This window comes from Canis lupus, chromosome 11 (genome assembly GCF_011100685.1).
Source record: "Canis lupus familiaris isolate Mischka breed German Shepherd chromosome 11, alternate assembly UU_Cfam_GSD_1.0, whole genome shotgun sequence".
In the NCBI taxonomy this organism is placed as follows: Eukaryota; Metazoa; Chordata; class Mammalia; order Carnivora; family Canidae; genus Canis; species Canis lupus.
Genome location: NC_049232.1, coordinates 21,650,576 through 21,672,495, shown reverse-complemented (window position 1 = coordinate 21,672,495; position 21,920 = coordinate 21,650,576). Strand labels below are relative to the sequence as shown.

The window sequence follows — 21,920 nt, the reverse complement described above, 5'->3', positions numbered from 1 at the left end:
CCAAGGTTCTTTATATGGAGGGTATTTAATTTTTATTTGAGTAGATGGGAAAAAATGAAAGGTGAAATAAGGAAACAAAAGAGTAAAAGAAGAACATAGAAAAAGGCAGTAAACAACCTAATTAGAGTATCTCGAGTAATGAGATGTGTATACAGTGGACATCCTAAGGGAAAATGAATGAATGCAGGCATATGATGTGCATGAAGCCACTGAGTGTCAGAGCAGAAGAATGAAGTCTCAGATAAATCAATACAGTATGATTGATTCATTTATATAAAATTCAGAAACATGTAGAACAAGCAGCATATTGCATAGAAATCGAACGACAAGCAAAAGCAAAGCAATAATAAACACAAAATTGAGGCTAATGTTTACCTCTGAGTAGAGATGAGGGGGATGTGGAGAAATTCGAAACTGAGAACACCATTCTTTTTCTTGAAATGGGTCCATGAGTATGTAATTGTTCATCGTATCACAGTCCTCACACTGTCCACAAAGTGCATAAGTATTCTCTCATAGCTCAGATTAATAAGAATAATTTAACCATTTATATTTGAATTTGACTTTTATGTGGTGTGAAACAGGGTTCCAATGTAATTTTATTCCAAGTGGAGACATGGTTACCCCAGCATCATTTGTCAGATGCCTCTCATTTTCCCAGTGCAGTGGTCACTCTGGTCACACATTGAATTTATATATATAATATATATTGGGATGTATTTCTGGTTCCCTTCTCCTATTTTACTGCCTCATCTGCAGTCCTTGATTTGTCTCTTCCTCGGTCAGTATCATTGGTGTGATCACAGCAGTGGCAGTTTGTGGTTTGATGTTCTGATAGTAGAGGTTAGGGCCTTCACTCTTCTTCTTTTTTTTTTTTTTTTTTTTCTTGGTTATTTGGGGGCACTTACTCTTCCAAATGAACTTCTTAAGATCATTTCATCCAATTCCAAAAGGATTGCATTAAATCTGTAAATTTATGGTAATGTCTTTCCACCCAAGAATAAGAAATGCCTTTGCATTTGTTCAAATCTTATTTTATGACCTTCAATAAGATTTTATGGCCATTTTGTATTGGTCCTATGGCTTTCTTGTTAAATTTATTCATAAATATTTTATGGTTTTTACCATTATTATGAGTGAACTCCTTTTCCCGTTTCCATTTCTAATTATTTATTGCTAATGAAGAGAAGAATGATTAATTTTGGCATATTTATCATCTGTTCAACCACCTCATCATAATTCTCTTGTGATTTTAATATAGTCCCTGGAGTCTGTTTCCTAAGTATACAGATACATGGTCAGCAAAAAGATGTAGTTGTCAGTTGCCTTTTCCAAATTCCTACTGATTATTTCATTTTCTTGTCTTATTATACTCCCTTTTTGAATAAAAATGGTGATGACCGGTGTTCCTGTCTGGCTCCTGATTTTAGCTGAAACAGTGGTTGACCATTTAAGGCACCATATTTAAATTTTCCTCTATTCCTTTTTCCATAGAGTTTCTATTTGGAATGACTACATATTTGGAATGACTTTTTATTTCTCCTTTGAGAAGAGAATCCCAAGCAGTCTCCATACCCAGCACGGAGCCTGACACATGGCTCCATCTCACAACCCTGAGATCATGACCAGAGCCAAATATCTAGAGTCTCATGCTTAATTGACTGAGCCACCCAGTCAGTTATTTCTATTTTTTCTCTGAACTTTAAGATAGGTCCTGTACTTGATTATGGAAGCCAGTAATTTGAGTCTCAATAGTGACCATTCTGTCCTTAAATTCCTCTGATTTTCTTTTTGGCTCCAAAGTCATAATTCTCTTGAAAACCCCTCTTTGCACTGTACTCAGTTCTCCCAGAGTTCTAATACCAAGTTGTCTCTGTTGAATTGTCATCCTCTTCCTCTGGCTATTCTGGTTCTGATCATTCTTCCCCTCTCTGGAGGCTGAGCCCCCTCCCATAAATGGTTATTTCCCACTGCCTGCTGATTGGAGCTCAAAATCACACACTGAAAGACCTTAAGGCAATAGTGGTCCCATAAATATAGGTGCCTGATATGGGAGTGGCTGAGCCTCGGGGTCTTCTTGTAGGAGGAGACAGGTAGTAGGACTCCTGCAGGGAGCTGGAGGAAGCCTCCTAGTCTCTGGTCTCAGTGGTAGACCAGGCAGCCCAGAAAGCCAGCCTCCCGTGAGTCTTTGTGCTCACCTGTCAGAAGCCTTAGCAGCTGGTTGGCTCAGGCAAGCCAGCTGGTGGGAGCTGACAAGAGAAGAAAAGACATTATCTATTTGATCCTGTTACTAAGCTTTGTTTTTATATTATGGCTGCTAATCCCATTGAGAGAAAAGGACAGATCTTTGAAAAGAGAAATTGACACCCCTCCAATTAGATAATACTAAATTCTTCTGTGCTAATATTAGATATTTTAATTGAGTTCCATTTAAAAAATAAATAGCAGAATAATCAAGGAGATGAGCATGTTATTCTATTTGTGAGACACCTCTGTGAGAAGTGGTCTGCAAGGTAAAGTATTGACCTGGGGGCAGCTCTTATACAGCCAGTAAAGGGCCCTAGGAGAATGTGGCAAACCCTCCGTGCTCATAAGTCTGGAGTATAAATGTTGGGAAGCACCACGGTGCCTCACGCTGAGTGTCTCCACAATAATCTGTGAAATAATTGAAAGCAGCCCGTGGTGTCATGGCCTTGAATCATTAGTTGGTGGAGAAGCAGGAAAGAACCCACGTAATGAGGTATCAGCAAGAGAGTGGAGACCCATCGAGAGCGGCAACATCTGGCCCCCTCAGCTGGAAGATGCAGGGAGCCCCGAGGAGCCAGAGAAAGTGACAGGAGGGCTTGGTACCAGGAGGAAAAAATGAGGGTCTGGTGACAGAGAATAAGACAGATGCAAGCTGAAGAGGCTTTAGGCAAAGAACGGGAACTTAGGGATGGGAATATATTTGGAGGAAGTGCTCTAAAACAAAACCATTTTGCAAAAGAAACTCTCCCAAGGGCAAGAATCCTATTGTGTTTCACATTTTCATGCAGCTTCTCTTTTTTAGAAGGTCTCTGAAATAACCCTTCAAAAGCCAGTTGAGATAGCTTGATAGGGCGAACAGAGGCAAAAAGGAAGAGATCCTTGTAGTTTTAGTATAGCAAAGACATGCAAGTCAGAACTTGGGTTTTTATAGATCTAAATTCACAGGTGTGAGGTTGTTTTTCACATCTCACCAGATCTCTATAGAAGCCCCTCATGCTCCTGTGAAGGAAACTGAGGCTCACTCAGGAAGGAGACTTGCTGTGATAGAAGCCGGGTCTCAGACTCTCACCCTGTACTTTCCACATTGTCCACTCAAAGTGTCACCATGTCTGCTTCTTTAAAACCAGATTTCTGATGACTCAGATGTCTAGCTAATGATTTTGGGTGTCGGCAGTATCTTGATCCAGTCATTCCCTCTGGCATTTCCTGCAGCAGCTCTGTGTCAAGCCCAGTTCTATACTCTGAACATAAGAAATAGAACCTGGCCCTCACCCTGAAACCCGAGAGACACCCCCATCTCCATCTCCAGCCCCAAAGCGTAAGTGACCTTGAATTCCGCTGCTTAGCGCCCTGCCCCCAGTACCTGTTGTTCCTTTGTGACCTGCTATTCTTGTGCTGTGAGAAGTGCTGAGTGCTGGCCAATAGCCTGGGAGCCCGTCTTAGATGGAATATGCCTATGGGAAGCCTCAGGGAGAATGTTCTCGAAATGGTGAGTGAGGCCCGTCTACTGTTATCAGACAAAATAGAGAGCGAGGTGGCATGATAGCACAAAGGGCTCCCGGAAGGAAGAGAGACACCAGGATTTGATCGTGGTAAGTGGGTCTGACCCCTCCACAGGCAGAAGGGCCCAGGCCTCGTGCTATCTTTGAAACTGGGCTCCAGCCTCGCCTTGCAGGTCAGAGGCCCTGGGGTGTGCAGCTGGAACCTGCAGAATTTGAGCTACAGATCAGTTCTGAGCCCTGGGAATGTGGGATTTCAGAGGCTGGGCAAAGTTTACATGGGCTGAGCAAACCCCAAGTACAAGGAAAATTCCAAAAGGAAGCATACCCTTGAGATATTTTGAAGTCTGCTATTTTGAGTCTGCCTTTTAAACCCAGTCAGTACAAGGTATTTATTTGGGGCAAAGATGCTCACTTCCTCGTGAAGGTGGGCCACCTGAAGATGGTCACCAGCCCGCTCTCGTGTCCACTTGCGTCAGTAAAGGCACATGGCTTCATGGCTCTCAGTTCTGTCGAACCTATTACTTACTGAATTGAGCACCTACTATGCGCCGACCTCTACAAATTATGTCACTTAGTCCTCAAAACAATCCTGTAAGCAACCAACCGTTGTTACCTACGTTTTTAAATTAGAGGGAGAAGAGGGTAGGGGACCTGGCAGGGGTCACATAAGTAGCAAGGGTCAGACTGCAGTGTTGGGTCAGGGCTGATGTTTGATTGGCCCCTTCATCTGGTAATGCACACTTACCCCAGCTCGGTCTTGCTGTGCTCCAGCACAGCAAAGCTCAGCTCAGTGGCCAGGGGCTTTGTGTCCTCTCTTCTGGGGTCTCTCAGCGAGGTTGGAAGTTCTAAGGACAGATGTCCAGCGTAGGGGGAAAGGTGAAGCTCCATGGCAGCCTTTTCAAATGACCTCTGTCGCTGTAGGCACTCGGTGATATTGGGGACCATACCCAAAACTTGTGAATAAGGCAAAGGGCAGGTGACACATCCTCCCCAGTCATGCTGGCGGAGTGTTTAACAGGCCTGCTCAGGGTCATTTATGATCTGGGCCAGAGGATGCATCACTGTGTATTTCACTATGTGCTGCTATCTGAAGGCCCTTACTCTGCAGTTACCCACTAACTTGTAGATTTCTTTCCAGTAAAGATACAAACCGTTTCCTCCTGGTGGAAAAAAATAGCCCCAAGGTTGTGTCTTCTTGCCTTTGGATGTCGTTCACCAGCTGTGTGCCTCACCTGACCTGCTCAGTCCACTTTCTGTCTGCAATGCCTGGGCACCCCTGAACCAGCTTCTTTCTCACTCCCGCATTAATGCAGGTCCCTCATTAACACATTAAATAAATCTTCACCTCAGGCTCACTTTATATTCTCATGAGAGGCATGCTTTTAAGTTTTTGGAAAGTACACTTTAGCATTGTGTTCATCTGTGGCTGGAAATGGGCACCTCCAGAAGCCCTGCCAGACACATGGGAGAGTATGCAACAACTGACAGTCTGTTGGATGCAGACCCTTTGGCCGGAACTGAGAGCCTGCTGGAGGTTGAAAGTCTTCCTTCCCTTCCCTCATCCCAGGCATTTCTGACTTTGATGAAATTGTTTGTTTTCAGTTTTTAATTAAACTTTTTATTTAAATTCAATTTAATTGACATATAATGTATTATTAGTTTCACAGGTAGAATTCAGTGATTCATCAAATAACACCCAGTGCTCATTACATCCGCAAGCCCTCCTTAATGCCCGTCGCCTAGTTATCACATCCCCCCACCAACCTCTCCTCCGGCAACCCTCTTTGTTTCCCAGAGTTAAGAGTCTCTTATGGTTTGCCTCTCTCTGTTTTTATCTTATTTATTTTTCCCTCCCTTCCCCTATGCTCTTCTATTTTGTTTCCTAAATTCCACATATGAGTGAGATCATATGGTGTTTGTCTTTCTCTAGCTGACTTATTTCACTTAGCATAATACCCTCTAGTTCCATCCACATCCTTGCAAATGGCAAGATTTCATTCTTCTTGATGGCTAAATAATATTCCACTATATACCTGTATCTACATCTATCACGTCTACTTTATTCATTCATTTGTCGATGGACATTTGGGCTCTTTCCAAATGGTTTGTATTTAAAGCCAGTTTACTGGACCTCAGTTTACAATCTGTGAGCAACATATATAACAAGTTACATTAGCTTCCAGCAATGGGTAACCAGATATTTCTGTTAAGCGTGGAGACCTAGAAAATTTGGCACATCTTTCAGAGCTCGTCAAAATCTTTCTTTTAAGAAGCACGCAATTGCTTCAGCTTAGGGTCTGCTCTGGGGTCACTGAGAGGAAATCACATCTGCCCAGCAGTCACCTAAACAATTTCTTGGGGTGGGAAAAACCAGAGAAGTGGGGACAGGAAGGCACTAAAACTGAGAGGCATCCCATTAGAGAGAAGGGGCCACTGGCCAGAGTGCCATGCATGATAAAGAGTGGGTTTGGGTCTGTGATGCTCAGAGACCCAAGCGGGGCTTCCTTGTATAGCACTGTAGACCTCCACCCCATAGAGAAAGTGCTAAATGGGCCTCTGAGCTGCATGCTCTTGGTGTGTGAGCAGCAGAGATCCTGTATGGCAGGCGTGCTGATGTTTGGAGGTATCCTGATATTGGAGAAGCTCAAACTGTGGATGTGTGGACTCTCCTGGCATGAGTTCCTTGAGGCAGGAACATATTCCTAGCTGAGCAGATTGTCCCAGGTCTGAAGGATTTGGGTAAGACTGATTGAAATCTAGGCTCTGCTACCTACAACCTACTTGTTATCTGAGCACAGGCAAGTCACATCTTGACTCATATTTCCTAATCTGTAGAATGGGCATGTATATATGCCACAGATACACTCAGTGTGAGGCCTGTTGTGAGGATTAGAGAATTAGATGAGTTCCTATGTTCAAAGTGTTAGGCATGGCACCCCTGAATAAATAGTAGTTACTTTTACATTGCCTTCTCTGGCTGGTTACTAAAATATTCATCTCCCTAAGGGTAACCATAGATTCTCTTCCCATTGAGTGTGAATGAGACTTTCCAGGGCAGAGGTGGACCTGGCCCAGCCCCAGTGCCCAGGACACCCAGAAGGTATATCGGTTCCCACCAAGGTGGCTCCTGGTGAATGACCAGGAAGGCTGCTCTCTTCCCCATCAGCAGCCCGGGAAGTTGCCAAGAGCCTTCTGGCCTATGGGAGTGTTTGAGGATGAGCCCCGTTCAGCCAGGAAGGGAGCCAGGGTGCTGAACATCAGGGCTATTAGACCTCTTTTCAATACTTAGTACTCAGAGGCTGACAAAGACTTCCAGAGAACCAGAGTCACGCCACTTTCCCAAGGGTACAGTTGGGCAAAGTGGCAATTTTGCATCTACAGTCCCGGCTGCCTGCAGACTAGGTCTGCCTGGCAAGCTTTGTCTCAGAGCAGGGCTTTGTGAGCCAAACTTCTTCCCGTGTCAGCCCCATGCTCTGCAAACTGAGCTCAAGCCCCCAGGCTGCTGCCCCTCCCCTGCCCCATGGCTCTGCCCCATGTCTTTCAGGTCTCAGGACAAATCTCACCTCCTCAACAAGGCTTCTCTGAGTCCAATAGCATTGGCCCCTTGTGGCAACCTGTGTCTCCTTGCTAGCATTTACTATATACATAGTATATACCCATATTTTTATATACCCATTATATACCCATAGTATTACCCATATTTGTTTTTTGTTTGCCGGTTCACTGTCTTGTTTGTCTCCCTGCACTGCAGTGTTCTGCCCTGAGGACAGTATCCTAGTCTGCCTTGTGTCCCCAGCCCCTTGAATAGGCACCTGGGAGGTGCTCCAGGACTGTTCATTGGCTGTACAGATGGATGGAGAGCTGGTGCACGGGCTCCTGCAGCGCCCCCCCTGTTACCACCTGTGTAGGGCCCAGGAACTGCACTGGCTAGGGAGTTGGGTCTCTGCTGGCTCCTGCACAGACTCAAGTTCTGCAGCTCCATATGAGGTGTTTGCACAGTTTCTGTATGAGGGAGTCAAAGTTCATGCAACACTGTCTCCCGACCACCTTGCCTATGTCCAGGAGGACACGTTTTACAGAGAGGGTGGGGGTGGGGAGTCCAGGGACCATGAACTACAGCTCCTGGATGGCACACCCCACATATCTGAACACCTCTGTATGTACCACAGGCTCCCAAAGGCAAGTCAGGTCCTTAAAAACCTGACCATAACCTGGGCTATGTGTTGTAGTTCCCCAGTGGGTAGGTATTTTTGCTTAGAAAATAAAACATTGAATCCATCTGTAAAGGGCTGTATCTGCTGACGGGTGGGCACTTAGTTCCTATAAGGGACCTGCCAGAGACCACTGCTGTGCCAGGCTGGGGCTCACAGCAGGCAGCAGTGAGGCTGTCAGTGCAGGGAGGCTGGGTTTTGGTGCTGTCCACACCTTCTCTGGCCATGTCCCACTCTTCTTGGCCTGCTTGGGGCCCTGCAGAGTGGGCGGTTGCCTTAGAGCTAAGCTTCACCTCAGTGTGGCTTTATGGAGAGGTGGGATAAGGTAGTAAGGATTTCAGCCCTAGCCTTTGCTGGACGAGAACTAGAGCCCTCTAGAGATAACATAATGAGAAGCAGACTCTCCTTGGTCGTCAAGCCAGGGACAGGTTCTCAGAAGCACTGTATTGGGCAAACCTGCCTGCAGCAGTTAGCATCCCAAAGTAGAAAACTAGCGTGTTTCCCCTCACATGCCGCTCGGCACCATCCCCAAGAGGGAAGTGCTCACTGATGTACTTTGTACCAGGGAACCAGTTATGGAGACTTGAGTCCGTTCGGAAACAAAATCACTGAATCTTCAGTGCTGCATGTTATGGTCAGTGATGAGAAACAGGCCCCCTGCAACAGAGGAATGAATGAAGAAGGACCACCTCCTCCGTCTGATCCCTCAGTGCGATGCCACGGGCTCAGCTCCCACTGTCGCTAAGCTTCGCCACTTCACCTTCACTAGAAGGTGATGGCAGCCCAGGTCTGTGAGTTCAAATCAAGAATCCCAATCTGAGTCACAGAGGGGATCTCTTGCACCAACTGGTACAAATGGACTTTTTCTCTGGTGCTGTAACTTTCATGTAACAATTCCCATTTCTGACTGTGTTCAGTAAATTTAATTAGTGTCGAAAGGCACTTATTTGGTAAGATGATCGGTTTCTAACCTGGGTAAATGACTTTCTTTATGACTATAAATTAAGCATATTATATCTTTTTCATGCATCATGGTCATCTTCATAAATACTGTAGGCAGTTGCTGACGGTCTCACTTGGTTACCTTTCCCATTACTGTTTTATCATCGTCCTGCTAGGACTGGGGAATTCATTCTGTTTTAATAACAAGGAGGAAGTGGTGACAAGGGCCCTGTTTAGCAAGGAACCCACTGCTTGGTCCGTGTCTCTGTGCCCAGGGACGGGGTTCTGGCTCACTCCTGTGCAGAGTGCTCTCAGCTCATCCCTGCCCTGCTGGCCACAGGCTGAGAAAAGCAGATGCACGGCTGTTGGGCTACTTTTGTCTTAATTCCAAGTAATTAGGAATCAATTATTTGCCAACAGCCCATTTCTATGTCAGAGAGAACCTGAGTGTTCTTGACAACTCCTGTGAGCACAGATTGGCCCAAGTGTTTTCTTAGCACTGACTGCTCAGAGCACGGCCTGTATATGAGGGGGCCTCCATAACATCTGTGAGTTACTCAGACACGGGTATTGGAGGCACGGTTGTCCAGTGGTGGTCTTCAGAGGCACTCACTGAAATGGGGACCTGCTGTTATTTGAGGGGAGAAGGGGTTAGATGGAGGGGGTAATGCCCCCACCCTCCACTCTGCTCGCAAAGCTGCGAGCTGGCTTTGCTTGAACTGCCCAGGCTGGTCCACTGGAGTCCACTCTCCCACTCCAGATTCCAGTCTCCTTTACCTCACAAGGCCCACCTCCATGGATCTTTGTCTCCCTTTTGTGTCTCTATCCTTCCAGCTTCCCTCCTGCCCCCACGCCCAGAGGAAGCAAGAGGAGATGTACCCCTCAAAAGGTCCCCCTATGGGGACACGGGGCTCCCACTACCTTCCCTGTCTCAGCCTTTTAACTGACGTTTGAGCAGTGGCACCAAATCAGAGTTGAAGAGGTCAGCTTTTAAAACGACTGTGTTTCCTAAAGCCTGAGTGTCCAGGGCTATGTGAGGCCCATACCTCTAGGGCCTCTCTCATCCAGACAGTGGGGCAGACATTCTCAGGAAGGGAATCAGAGGAGGGGTGCTCAGACTTGAGCTGCCAGTGAGCACTTGGAGCTGAGTTAGCTGGAAAATGAGCACAGTCTGGGCAGCGTAGCCGGGGCATATACCCTGAAACAGGAACTGAGGCCAGAGACTCAGAAACTTTGGCTCTGCTTCTTCAAACTGCAGCGATGAGTGGGTGCCCTTGCCATCATACAAGAAGTTTATTAAAACAGTGATATAACGGCAATGCTTTGTGTTCTGGCCGTCTTGGGAAAGAAACAAAGGCTGGTATTTTTAGAGCTGTATTAGTTTCTTCCAGTAGCTGCCAGCACTTTCCAGGGTAACCCATTTTGCAGCTACCCAGGAGAGTCATGCTAATCAAACACACTCTGTGGCACAGCAGCTATCAACACCGTGGGTGGAGGGGCTCCAGCCCACAGCCTCCCACTGCCAAGAGCCCTCCGCTCCCCTCCGCCTGTCAACCTTGACAGGAAGATGTGCGCTGGAGCTGATGAATGCCGCCAAACCTCCGCTGTGACATGTGAGCATCAGCCAAGTGGATAAAGGAGATTCACATGCCTGCTTAGGATCTGCACTTTTACACTGCTCAGACATATTTTGACCTTCTAGTTTATTATGATTCAAGAAAAAGTCAATATTTCTTAGCTTGCCAAGGCTGGAAGAATTTAAATGAATTATTGAATCAAGCAGTTAATCTATCGATAACTGATTTTTTTCCTTTCAAATCTAGAATGATGAAAAGCAGGCTTAACCAAAAACAAGAAAAAGAAGGTTGTTTTTTCCCCCTCAGACATTTTAATCCCATTGAGATCAGACCTGGGGCTGAAGGTTCAGTGTTGACCACCCAGGTCATTCCATCTCACTGAGTATTTTGAAGAAGATAAAATTAAAACTCAAAAGCAAAGACTCTTGTGGCCATAAAACCTGAATTCATGTTTTAATTAATTTGTATTTTGATAACCCTTTCTTATTCTCAACTTGTGTTTGCTGCCATTAATGTTGCGTGGTTATCATCTCGTTTTCTGGACTCCTCTGGTAGAGTGGAATGTTGTTTTGGGGTGCTTGTTTGGCCTTTTGTGTACCTGGACCCTTCTAGCAATAAGACGTTCTCTCGCCTACCCGGCCTGCTAGGGTGTATGAGCTCTGGGCACCACTGCTTCACACAATTGTGCACATGTGTTGGGTGCGGGGGTACCCAGAAACGTGGCAGCAGCCATTCCCAGGGTCTCAGCCTTCCTACCATGGCTGTAGCTTCCTGCTTTGTGCTAGAAAGGGCTGGGCAGTAGATAGAGAAAGGCTATTGGTCCCACCATGGGTGGTGTGTATCCTGGAGAACCACATTTTCCCCAGAGAAAAAGGTCAAGCTCAAGCCTCCCTGCTGTGGTTGCCCCCATCCTGAGCACTTAGAGTACTACTTTCTCCTTTCATACCCCACACTGACTCCCTAGACTCTGCAATGGCTCCCTATGGCCAAACGTATCTGAACAAACTTCCTCAGCTTGGTGTTCTCTGTCTCCTGGAATCACACTTGGTATCCTTACCCTCCCCACCCCACCCCTGTACAAAACCCCTCCTCCCATCAGGTCTGTCCCTCCAGTGCGGTTATGGGAGCCATGGCTCAAGCCTCTGCCTTTGGCAAGCCATCCTTCTCTCATTCAGCAGGGTCCTTTGGCACTTTACTACCTCCATGTGGTCACCCGTTTATGCTTCCCTCCCAGGATGGACAGGGGTTGTGCCTGAGATATTTGGTGTGAGCCAGCCATAAAACCAGAACCCTGTACAGCAGGGTGCTGCTTTTGGCACCCCTGGCCACCTCCTGTCATTAGGACAGAGACTCTTTTGGGTACCCTAAGCCCCCAAGGCCTTGGCTGTGTCAGCAAATGGAACCACAAAGGAAGCCTTCGACCCCTACCACTGAATGCTTATAGCTCACCCTCTGTGTTTGTGTGTTTGGCAGGACTTTCTGGCCATGATGGGCTGCCAGCCTCCTGTGGGAAGAAGTTCTGCAGCCGTGGAAGCAGGTGCATGATCAGCAGAGAGACCGGGGAGCCCGAATGCCGGTGCCTGGAGGCATGCAGGCCCAGCTACATGCCCGTGTGTGGCTCTGATGGGAGATTTTATGAGAACCACTGCGAGCTCCACCGTGCAGCTTGCCTGCTGGAGAAGAAGATCCTCATTGTCCACAGCAAGGACTGTTTCCTTAAAGGTAGGAGGATGCCTCCTTGCCTCAATGCTTTTGGGTTTGGGGATGGATCTTCTAATGCCCTTTTGAGAAACGGCCTGGGAGCTGAGTCTACAGGTTGAATGTATAAAGACAGTAGAGGAAGAGGAAGGCTTGGAGCCTTAGCCAAATGGTAACAGCAGCATTTCAATGATTTATTGTGTGTCCACCTTCAGAGACCCCCCTGCCTTTAGAGGAGGGCCCCTTGGAGGGCAAAATCAAGGCAGATCTTTGGGGTAGGACAAGGAGGGGAAGTGAAGGGTTGGGACGGAACCCACCAAGTACCTGCAGCAGTGATGGAAAGGAGCATCAGAGACACTTGGACCTGGGCTTCCAGAGTGGAGGGCTCCACCCTCATGTACGGGCTGTGGCAGTGAGGGATGCCACAGGAGCAGATACAAGAGGGATGAGTCCAGGAGCAGGCAAGACTCTGGTAGGTCGAATTTTTCCAGTGATGGGAATAGTTTTGGACACATTTGTGGCCATCCTATGATGTTCACAACGAGGTGCTTCAGAAATCAAGAGGCACATTGTGGAAATGAGGCCAGGAAAAAAGCCCCTGGTCTAAAAGCCCGCCCAGCCCCCTGCCTGCAGATCTCCCCACCCCCATGAGCGCTAAAACACTTGACCAGTTGCTCCAGCTTTATTGGCCGTGTTGAATTTTATAGACTGATGTTCCGTTCTCTGGTTTCCAATATCCCCCAAATTATATTTTTCTAAAGGTTTTTCTTTCTGCCTCAGAGTGTGCCCAGCCTCCCTCACCATCGGTTATTCAAACAGCATTTCTCATTTCATGCAAGGGAAAAACAACCACCATGAAAACCGCCTCAGTGAGGGATGATGTGGAGGGAGCTGGGGAGGCCGGGGGGCCGCCGGTGAGAGCAGGTTGGGGTTCCGTTCTGCTTCATGCCGATTGAACATATCCACCAAATCCTTCTGATCCATTGAGGCTTTGTACAGATTTTGCAAATGCCCACCCTGCAATGGCAGTCCCTATAGGCTCCTGGTGGGAACTTGGGCTGCAGCCTGGCACTGTGACGTCCCGGCTGTGTGACTTGGGGCACATCACTCCACTTCTCTGGACCCTTCCTTTGCTGTGAAATGGGGCTCTTGGCAGTACCACCTGCTCTGTGGAGGAAAGTAAATGAGAGGCTACACAGAAACTCCTCAGCACGTGCCGGGCACATCACAAGTGTTGTGTATTCATGACGCCTGTCATCATCTTTTAATCCAGTGTGGCCTTGGACCTAGAGCACAGAGAGGCACAGGTCATGCCCCCAGGGAATGCAGAGGCAGGACCAAGGGCCCCAGCCAACGGGTGTGGGGTCCACCTGGCTTGCTGGTTGGTGGAGTCAGGGAGGAAGGTCCTGAGGGTCAGGTCCTAACATTGTTCTTGAGACGCCCACCTGGAACCAGGGCTCCCCTTTCTGAAGACCTAGCTCTGTGGGTCTGGATGGCAAGGAGGAGCCTTCACTGCCTCCTGCTCAGATCAGCTCCAGCCACAGGCCACAGGAAGGCCAGCCCAGCTCTGTTCCGGCAATGCCACAGGAAGTGCCCAGCAAACAGTGAAGCCCTGTCCACTGACCACAGGGGCTTGGCAGCAATGGAGGGCAGGTGAGCCCTAGGGAGGGGGCTTTGGGTGAGCACTTCCCCACCTTCACCAGAGCAGGAGCAAGCAGTAACGGAGGACTGGAGAGGGAGGTCTTAGAGGAAAGGTGGGAGTGAAGGGCAATATCCTACAACCCTACCCCAAGATAACAGTAGAGTATTTAATGCCATCCACAGCTCCACTGATGACAATTTGTCTTTTTTTGTCCCTAGTTCCAGGAAGTTATTGATAGAAAAATACCTTCTTTTTTCATGCAAAGAGTAATTCCAAATTCATCCATGTTCCATTCTCTTTTCCTATCAGACTTTACAAAGAGAAGTTCTGACTTCATTCTTGGGTTTCATCTTTGCCCCAGAAGTCACTATTAGGGCACTCCTTTCTGGGGCCAGAGTTTGGAGAGAAGGGGGGGACACGGTGTTAGATTCAAGGGGCCACAGTTCAGAGCACCCCCTCTGCTCCTGTGCCCTTGGCGGGGTTGGGAGGCAGGCTCCCCTGAGCACTGTGTGAGGACCACAGTCCTTCTTGCTCTGCAAGGGAGGAAAGGCAATATTCCAATCCCCAGTTTCAAGAAAACTTCTGGTATCACATTGCGGTTGCTATGGCAATGGAATTCCTCGTGAATGCAGAGTGAAATATAACATCATTTAGGGATTATTAGCATGTGAGAAAAGCAAAACTGAACTCAAAAGCATTGCTTCAGCTCGTATTTACAGCTTTTGGTACCAGCTCCCCTGACATCCCAAGCAGGGTGTCTCTTGCCAAAAATCAGGGGGACAGAGGGAAGTAGGATGTCGTATCTCTTTCTGCTCGTGGCCAAATTAAAGTCACATTTGTTCTCAGCACCAAATACCACCAGAGAAGACTGAGATAGTGGGTGGAATTCTCTGTAACTTTAACTTCTTATAGACTTAGTGTTTTAAAAGTTACCTCACGACATGATATTCCTATCTGTGTACGAGCTTGGCACTTTTAAGATTGTTTTCTGTCTCGGTTTTGAATTCACACTGTATCTCCTGCACTGTTTGAGAAGACAAGCTTGCTTCCAGCCATCACTCACTACACCAGGATTGTATTATCCCAGATGATACAGTGTCATAGTTGGGCAGTTTTCCAAACAAACCATGAAATTATGGAAGAAAGAAGGCTGTTAGGGCTATAGTTCTGAGATTTCCTCATCCTGCATGTGTTTTTAGGAGCACTTTGGTGCTTCAGAGGAGAGTTTGCAGGCTCATGAAATCAGAGGAAATAATTTCGATTTTTAACCCCCAAAAAAGAAACATACTATGCGCTCACTAACAAATCCCTTTTTTAAGTGTTACTCCACTGGGGAATAAAAACCCAGCCTTTTGCTGCAAGGCAGAACAGAGATAGGTCTTGCTGCTCCAGAGACTTTGTTGTTGTTGTTGTTGTTACTTTGAATGTTATTGCTTTAGGAACTTAAATTACGTCTCCCACCTCCAGGGCATCTCCATACTTCTGCAAGTCTTTCCTGCCCTGCCAGAGAGAGCTACGCACATCCCCAGCTAGGGGCCCTGCCTTTCTTTTCAGTCTGGTAGAACAGGACCCTATCGCCAAGCAGGTGCTGAGGCCTAAGTGAGCATCTCAAGCAGGAGCTGATGTCACAGGGAGGCCCAGGTTGAGGGGTGCAGTGTGGCACAGGCCCAAAGGTGCAGCTTGAGGTGAGTCATGGAGCATATCACACCTCCTTGGAAAGGACACATAAGCTCTCTGTGCCTCTCTTACCCCGTCTGTAAAACGTGAGTGAGAGCGGTACCTGCCTCACAGCGTGCGTGCTGTGGGTATGAAGTGAGCAGTGTCTGGCACGTAGCGAGCTCCCTTGCTAAGCAGCGTCAGCAGCACTCAGGAAGACCACAATGCCATTGCAAACATCAGGACACACTGAAAGGCAGATGCAAGAAACTTTAAGATGCCTGCCCGTGGGCAACACTCTGTATGAGCTAAGAACTCGAGATGTGAACGAGGAGAGACAAGATCTCTGGTTCCCCATATTTATTTAATATATGGCTAGAATTTGATCTCCAAATGATCAAACTAAATTCACCTTCTCCACCTGCCTTGCTGTTTTAGAAAGAGATGTAACAAGTCATTTAAGTTTACCTCGCAAGTTAGTAGAGATGCAAAAGGAGATCTAATAGCCCCTGATTCTGGATCTAGAGGAAGTTTCTAGAATTCATGAAGGGCTCTTGGGAGCTGCCAGTCGAGCCTTAGGGAGGGATTCATCTGCTTGAAGATGTAAAGGGGCATGCGCGTCCAGGGAGAAGACAGTGAGGTGCATCTCTCAGGGTGAGTGCAGGTCCTTAGGGAGGCAGGCAGGAGGTTCCTGCAAACTCAGAAAGGAGCAAGGGCCTAACATCCAGATCCTGGGGAGTGTGGGCCTGCCCTGGGTACATGCAGGCACGTGGGGGAGGCCTGCATGCCAGGCTGGGCAGTTTGCACCCAAGCTGACTTTGTGTCCAATGAGCCAGTCTAACTTTCCCCTGGGGCCCAGAGAGGGCTGGTACCTAGTCCAGGTTACACGGGCTCTGCCCCTGCAGCCTGCCCTTAAGAAGCACCCACAGCTCTGGGACACTGTCCCAGCAAGGCATGTTCACAACAGATGCAGTTGCTTTCTCCTTTTCCCTTGGAGACCTCCTGATGCAGAGGTAGTGGGCTCAGGAGCCTTGGTGGGTGAGAAAGGCCTGGCTGCCACTTGGCTGGAGCCTGCCCTCCAGGTTCACCAGCAGGCCAGTTGGGAGCTGCTTTGGGAGAGCTGGCTCCCAAAGTGATGGGGCCTCTGGACATCCCAACACTGGACTACTCTGTCCCCAGTGAGGAAGGAAATGGAACTCGGGATAGCTCAGAGGCTGCTGGAACAGCCCAAGGACAGAGCCCCTAAGACCAAGCTGAAGGCCCTTCCACCAGGCCTGGCTTTTTGCCACTGGCCTCCACTTCCTCTCCAAAACCCCTTTCCTGTTTCCAGTATCTTCAGACTGCCCTTCTACTCCTGGCCCCACACACATTCTGTCCAGAGGCCACTGCTACTCCTCCAGCTGTGCAGAACAGTCTCTGTTCACTCCCTGCCCTTCCTACCCTTTGCTGTAAACTCCCCAGAGGAGGGCGTGGCCATTCTCTACCAAGCTGCCCAGCCTCACAGGAGTCATTGAATGTCCCCTGGGTGCCAAGGCTGTACTGGACCTGAGGACACCCATATGAGCAGGACCCTAGGCCTGACCTCATGGAATTGACAGCCAAAAGAAAGATCCACCTCCAGTCCCAAGCACTCCCCCTCTCTGGGCTAGCATGTGGGGGCCATGCTAGCCAGAGACACCCCCAAGACCTCAAGGGCCAGCGGGGATATTCATGGACTGTCCTCTGTTTCAGAGTCTTCCGCATAGACTCTGCCCTCACCAGTGCAAGCCACTGGGGATAACTGACCTGCAGGTCCCCCAGCAGCCCCCCAGGGCAGCAGTCCTTGGAGCTCACTCATCCCCTTCCTAGAATCTGCTTCCATCATCAAGAAACATGGCTTCAAACAAACGTGTGCGTTCTTCTGGTATCGCCCCTAGGTTTTATGCAAGAAAACGTCTTGGTGTGTGCACCTCACAAACGTGCAAGAATGTTATCCTTGCAGCCTGTGTGGTGTGCTTCACAGAACGGCCGTACTTTAGAAGAATTAATTATATTCCAGTAATTAAAAATTGCTAATAAGTTACTGAGCTGAGCAAGCCTCACACCGCCTTGATTTTGCTTATGTAAACAAGCTGCAGCCTCTGAGGCCCACACATGGTTTCCTGCCCTGTCCTGGCACCCCCTTTTTATGTGGGTGTCTCCTCCTGGCCCCGTACCCCACTAGAAGCCTCCCCTGCTCTCCCACTGACCCACAGCACCACCCGTGCTGGGTGCCTCCACTGGCCTGGCTCCTGCACACTCTGGCCCCCGGGGTCCCTGCTGGCTCCCATCCCTGTGAAGATCAACGTATCGCAGATGCTACATCCAGGTGGCACTTTACAGGCCTGCTCTTACTGCATCCACCCCACAGCCGGCGGGCTTCGGGCAGCCCCCACTCTTTCTCCTGTGATTGGCCCCAGGCTCCTCCTTCCCCACTAACTTTCTACACATTCTATTCAGGCCCCCCTCAGCCCTCCTCTCCTTCCTTTGCACCCCCCTCACCATCCCCGCCATGCCTCATGTGCAAATAAGGCCCAGCTGTACCTTCACCCCGGCCTCCTCCACACCAAGCTCACTTCCTTATAATTTCTTAACCTGGCCCCCTCTTCTCATATGCCTCCATCCCATCATCACCATTCACCTGCATGACGTCTGTGACCCCCTTACTGTTGTCCCAGCTCCTGGCCAGATACTTCTTCAAACCCACCTTCTCTACGGCCTGAAGAGCAAACTTTTTGAGAGGTTACTCTGACCCTGGCACTCCCCTGCCCTAAGGTTTCCATCCATTCATTTAGCAAACATACACTTGCTGTGAGTCAAGTCTCTTCCAGGCACTGGGGATACAGCAGTGCACAAAATGGACATGATTCCAGCCCTGAAGGCATGTGCGGTCTCTTGTTATAAATAAGACACAAAGTGTTGTAGGCGATGGCGAGCGCCATGGAGGAGAATACAGCAGGCAGAGGGGTTAGCGAGAGTTTCTAGTAGGAGAAGAGGCATTTGAGCCATTACCTGAAGGAGGTTGGGAGGTTGGGGAGTGAGCTGTTTGAATATCTGGGAGGAAGGAATAGCAGGTGCAAAGACCCTGAGGTGAGAGCTCACCCGGCAAGTTTGGGGATCAAGAAGGCGGCCAGGGCAGCTGAAGCAGAATGAGGAAGGCAAGAGAGGTCTGAGGGGCCTTGATGGCCACTGGAAGCCCGAGCTGTTAACCACTGTTCTATGTTGCCTTTCTAATTAACCTGCCATGCCCACCAATGGATGGTCTTGAGGGCACCAACCCATCACCCTCACTGTAGGAAGCTGTGTGGGGTGTGCTATGACCAGAAAAGATGACCTGTTCAGGGGCTGCCAAACATTTCCAGTGTCCTCTCCCTGAGTTAAACTTGCAAGGCCAGGGGATTTCCTATGAGCCCCAGGCCAACCAAGGTGCCATCAGAATTTCTTCTACAAGTAGTGGCCTCCTTCTTTTATAACTTCTTGTCAGCTTGCTGATCTTCCTGCGATACCAGGTATACTTATGAGCGAGGAAATATGATTTATCTTTCTAGCCCTAGCAGTTGGAAATGCTCCATTCATTTTTTGGATGAATGCACAAATTTATGATTATGTGTTAAATAGGACATATGCAATCCCTTAGAGGTCCCCGAGTAAATGGGAAGCTCTAGGTAGAGGTCCTCTGCCATCTGCACTAAAGGGTCCCAGCAAAGGAGGGGGTGGATCCAAGACATGTTGGATCCTCTGTGTTGGGCGGTGGTCATCAAGGTGTTGTGGGAACACAAGGAAAGAAGGGACAGAAGGAGGCAGAGGAGGGGGTGACATGGAGCCTCCTGTTGGTTAAGCCTCTCTACACAGGCTGTTTGAGGGGGGCCCTGCATGGAAAGAAGGGGTGCCATTGGCTCTGGCTGCTTAGAACCATGCCATGGAGCTCATGGCCAATGCTTGGGAGGCTTTGGCTGATGATCACAAGTCAAATGTTTAATTACTAGAGCGAGAAGAAGTTGATTTGGGACTTCCTTAAGGTTCTCCCCTATTGCGCCTTCAATTAAGATCAAGGCCGCGTGCAGCAGCCGCTAAATGACACTGCATATTGAGTCTCTGTGCTCAAGCAGTTTATCTAATTATCTGTGTGACAAACTCAGCAGCTGTCAGCCCAGCCACAACTCAAATATGTTGACTCTGGGCCCCCGCCTGCAAGTGTCTTCTGCTTCCTAACAGGCTGAGGGAATGGTTTTCCAAGCTCTTCAATACACATGGAATCCTTTTCAGGTTCCTGTCTCGCCTGATGATGGAAGTTCCTGGGGGGACAAGTGGCAGGGAGGACGGTGCAGAGGCCTGGGGCTCCGCCTCTCCTGGGCGCTCTACCCTCCCTGCCTTAAGCTCACACTCTCTGTTTGCTCTTTTGAACAGGGAAGCACTGGCCTGATATAGGCCTTTTTTTTTTCCTCCAAAGAGAAGGAGGAGCACTTACCATTACATCATGTAAACTGAAATAAATCAAGGGAGTTGGGTGGCAGATGCACACAGCAGCCCAGGGAGGGGTGGGTGACTGCTGTTCTTCATCAGTAGGGAGCGTGAGCACGGGTGAACATCCCAGAGCAGGCTCACCAAGCGCCCACACTGAACAATCCAACACTTAGCCTGGGTAGTTGAGTCCTCGACCAGGAGAGCCAAGGGACAGAGCTTCGGAAACCTGCCACCCAGCCCCCTGCAGCATCCTGGGGCCTGGGGAAGCCCGCCCTTCACTGGGTGCTGTGGCTAGAACACTCATGAAGGATGCTGATGAGGGGAGAGGCAGCTCCCTCAGAGTTGGAGACCTTGTCCTGGCAAGTCCTGTCCTCTGCCTTTCTTCTTGTGTTCACTTCTGCCTCGATGCATTTTGATCGCTCATTAATGAAAGTAATTGGAGTGAAACTACTTTGGAGAAGCTCCTCTAAATGAAACTAGTGAAATTGCTTTCCTGCCAGGAAATTAAAATCACCAGACACAATGAACTCTGCCCACTTACTATAAGCAAGGGGTCTGAGTGGTGCATTTCTCTTTGTAGCTGAAGGAGGAACACATCCAGGGACCTGGCGGGCACATCTATTGGCTTGCCTTCCTTAGGGAACTTCTGTTTCCTCTTCTCTTGCTTGTCTTTTAGTCCATCCCTACCAGTTTTTATTCTAAGGGTGTGACCTGCAGGCCTGGTCCCCAGAGGTCCTGCAGGTGCCTCTGTGAGGTCAGGCCTTGCCCCACTGATTCTGCTGATTTGAGCTGTCTGATGTTTCCACCCACACCTCATTGTCTCCCTTCCTCCTTACCTCTCTCTTCCTCCCTCCTCCCTCTTCCCACTCAACATATTGTGTGGCTCACCAATTAATTTATATTTCCATTGAAATAAACCGAAGGTCTTTTTTGTGGGGTTTTGCAAAGAGCTTCGTTTTTCCCTAGCGCTATGTAGGCCCGTGACATAGCTGAGATTTTTAAATTCTCCCCATCCAACCCTATCCAGTGGTTTCAGGAACCCTAGATGAGAGGTGCATGACGGAGGGCGTGATGTGTCTGGTAGCCTGATCTTTCCTGATGGGGAGTGGTGGTCAGGAAAAGGGGCTTGAGGAAGAGGTCTGTGCAAAGCTGCAGAAGGAATACCCCAGAGTGAAGAGAAGGTCTGGAAGGGGCCATCTGGGGGCACTCGGGTGGCTCAGTCGGTTGAGCATCTGCCTTTGGCTCAGGTCACGATCCCAGGGTCCTGGAATTGAGCTGTGCATTGGGCTCCCTGCTCAGCATGAGTCTGCTTCTCCCTCTCCATCTGCCAATCCCCTAGTTGTACTCTCTAGCTCTCTCTAGCTCTCTGTCAAATAAATAAATAAAATCTTCATTTAAAAAAAAAAAAAAAGGAAGGTGCCATCCAGGGATAGCAGGTAGCAGTAGGCACAGTAGCAGGAAGGATCAGCAACATGTCATCTCAGTTATGTACAGAGTGAGTTTGTTAGTTCTACTTTCCACCCAAAAGTCTAGACTTTGAAGGGAGTCTCTCAACTGTTTAACCACAAGTGCTGGTTACAAGGAAGCTATAACCACCGCCCCCCCCCCCCCCACACACACACACGTGGTGGTAGTTTGTGGCAGTGACCACAAACGATCTGAACAGTCTTGCCAGGGCTGAGGCAAAAATGAATGGAGGTGAAGCAGACAGACCTGCCTAAACTAGAACTAAAGAGAAGTTGGCTTCTGTCACACAGGAGAGGAATAGGTCACTCGGGATGCAGAGAGAGGGGGATATGATTACAAAAAAGCAGAAGCCCAGTAGATAGCTACTGTGTTCTGCTCTTGAATCAAGAAAACATGAACCCTGAAATGAGATGAAAAATGGGATCATGAATTGAGTGAGCCACAGCCAAAAATGAAATGGAAGCTAGAGGAGGTAAGGCAAGACTAGATGGGACCT

At 48.6% G+C, this 21,920-nt stretch overlaps 1 protein-coding gene across 4 annotated transcripts in view; it reads left to right on the top strand.

Annotated features, from left to right (window-relative positions):
- The window catches only part of FSTL4 (follistatin like 4), a 393,315-nt gene that overhangs the window by 181,321 nt on the left and 190,074 nt on the right, over positions 1-21,920 (top strand). For all 4 annotated transcript variants that reach the window (XM_038552156.1, XM_038552155.1, XM_038552153.1 and 1 more), the window contains one exon: positions 11,953-12,201. In XM_038552156.1, coding sequence (XP_038408084.1) covers positions 11,953-12,201 — 249 coding nt within the window. The remainder of the gene's footprint in view (positions 1-11,952; positions 12,202-21,920) is intronic.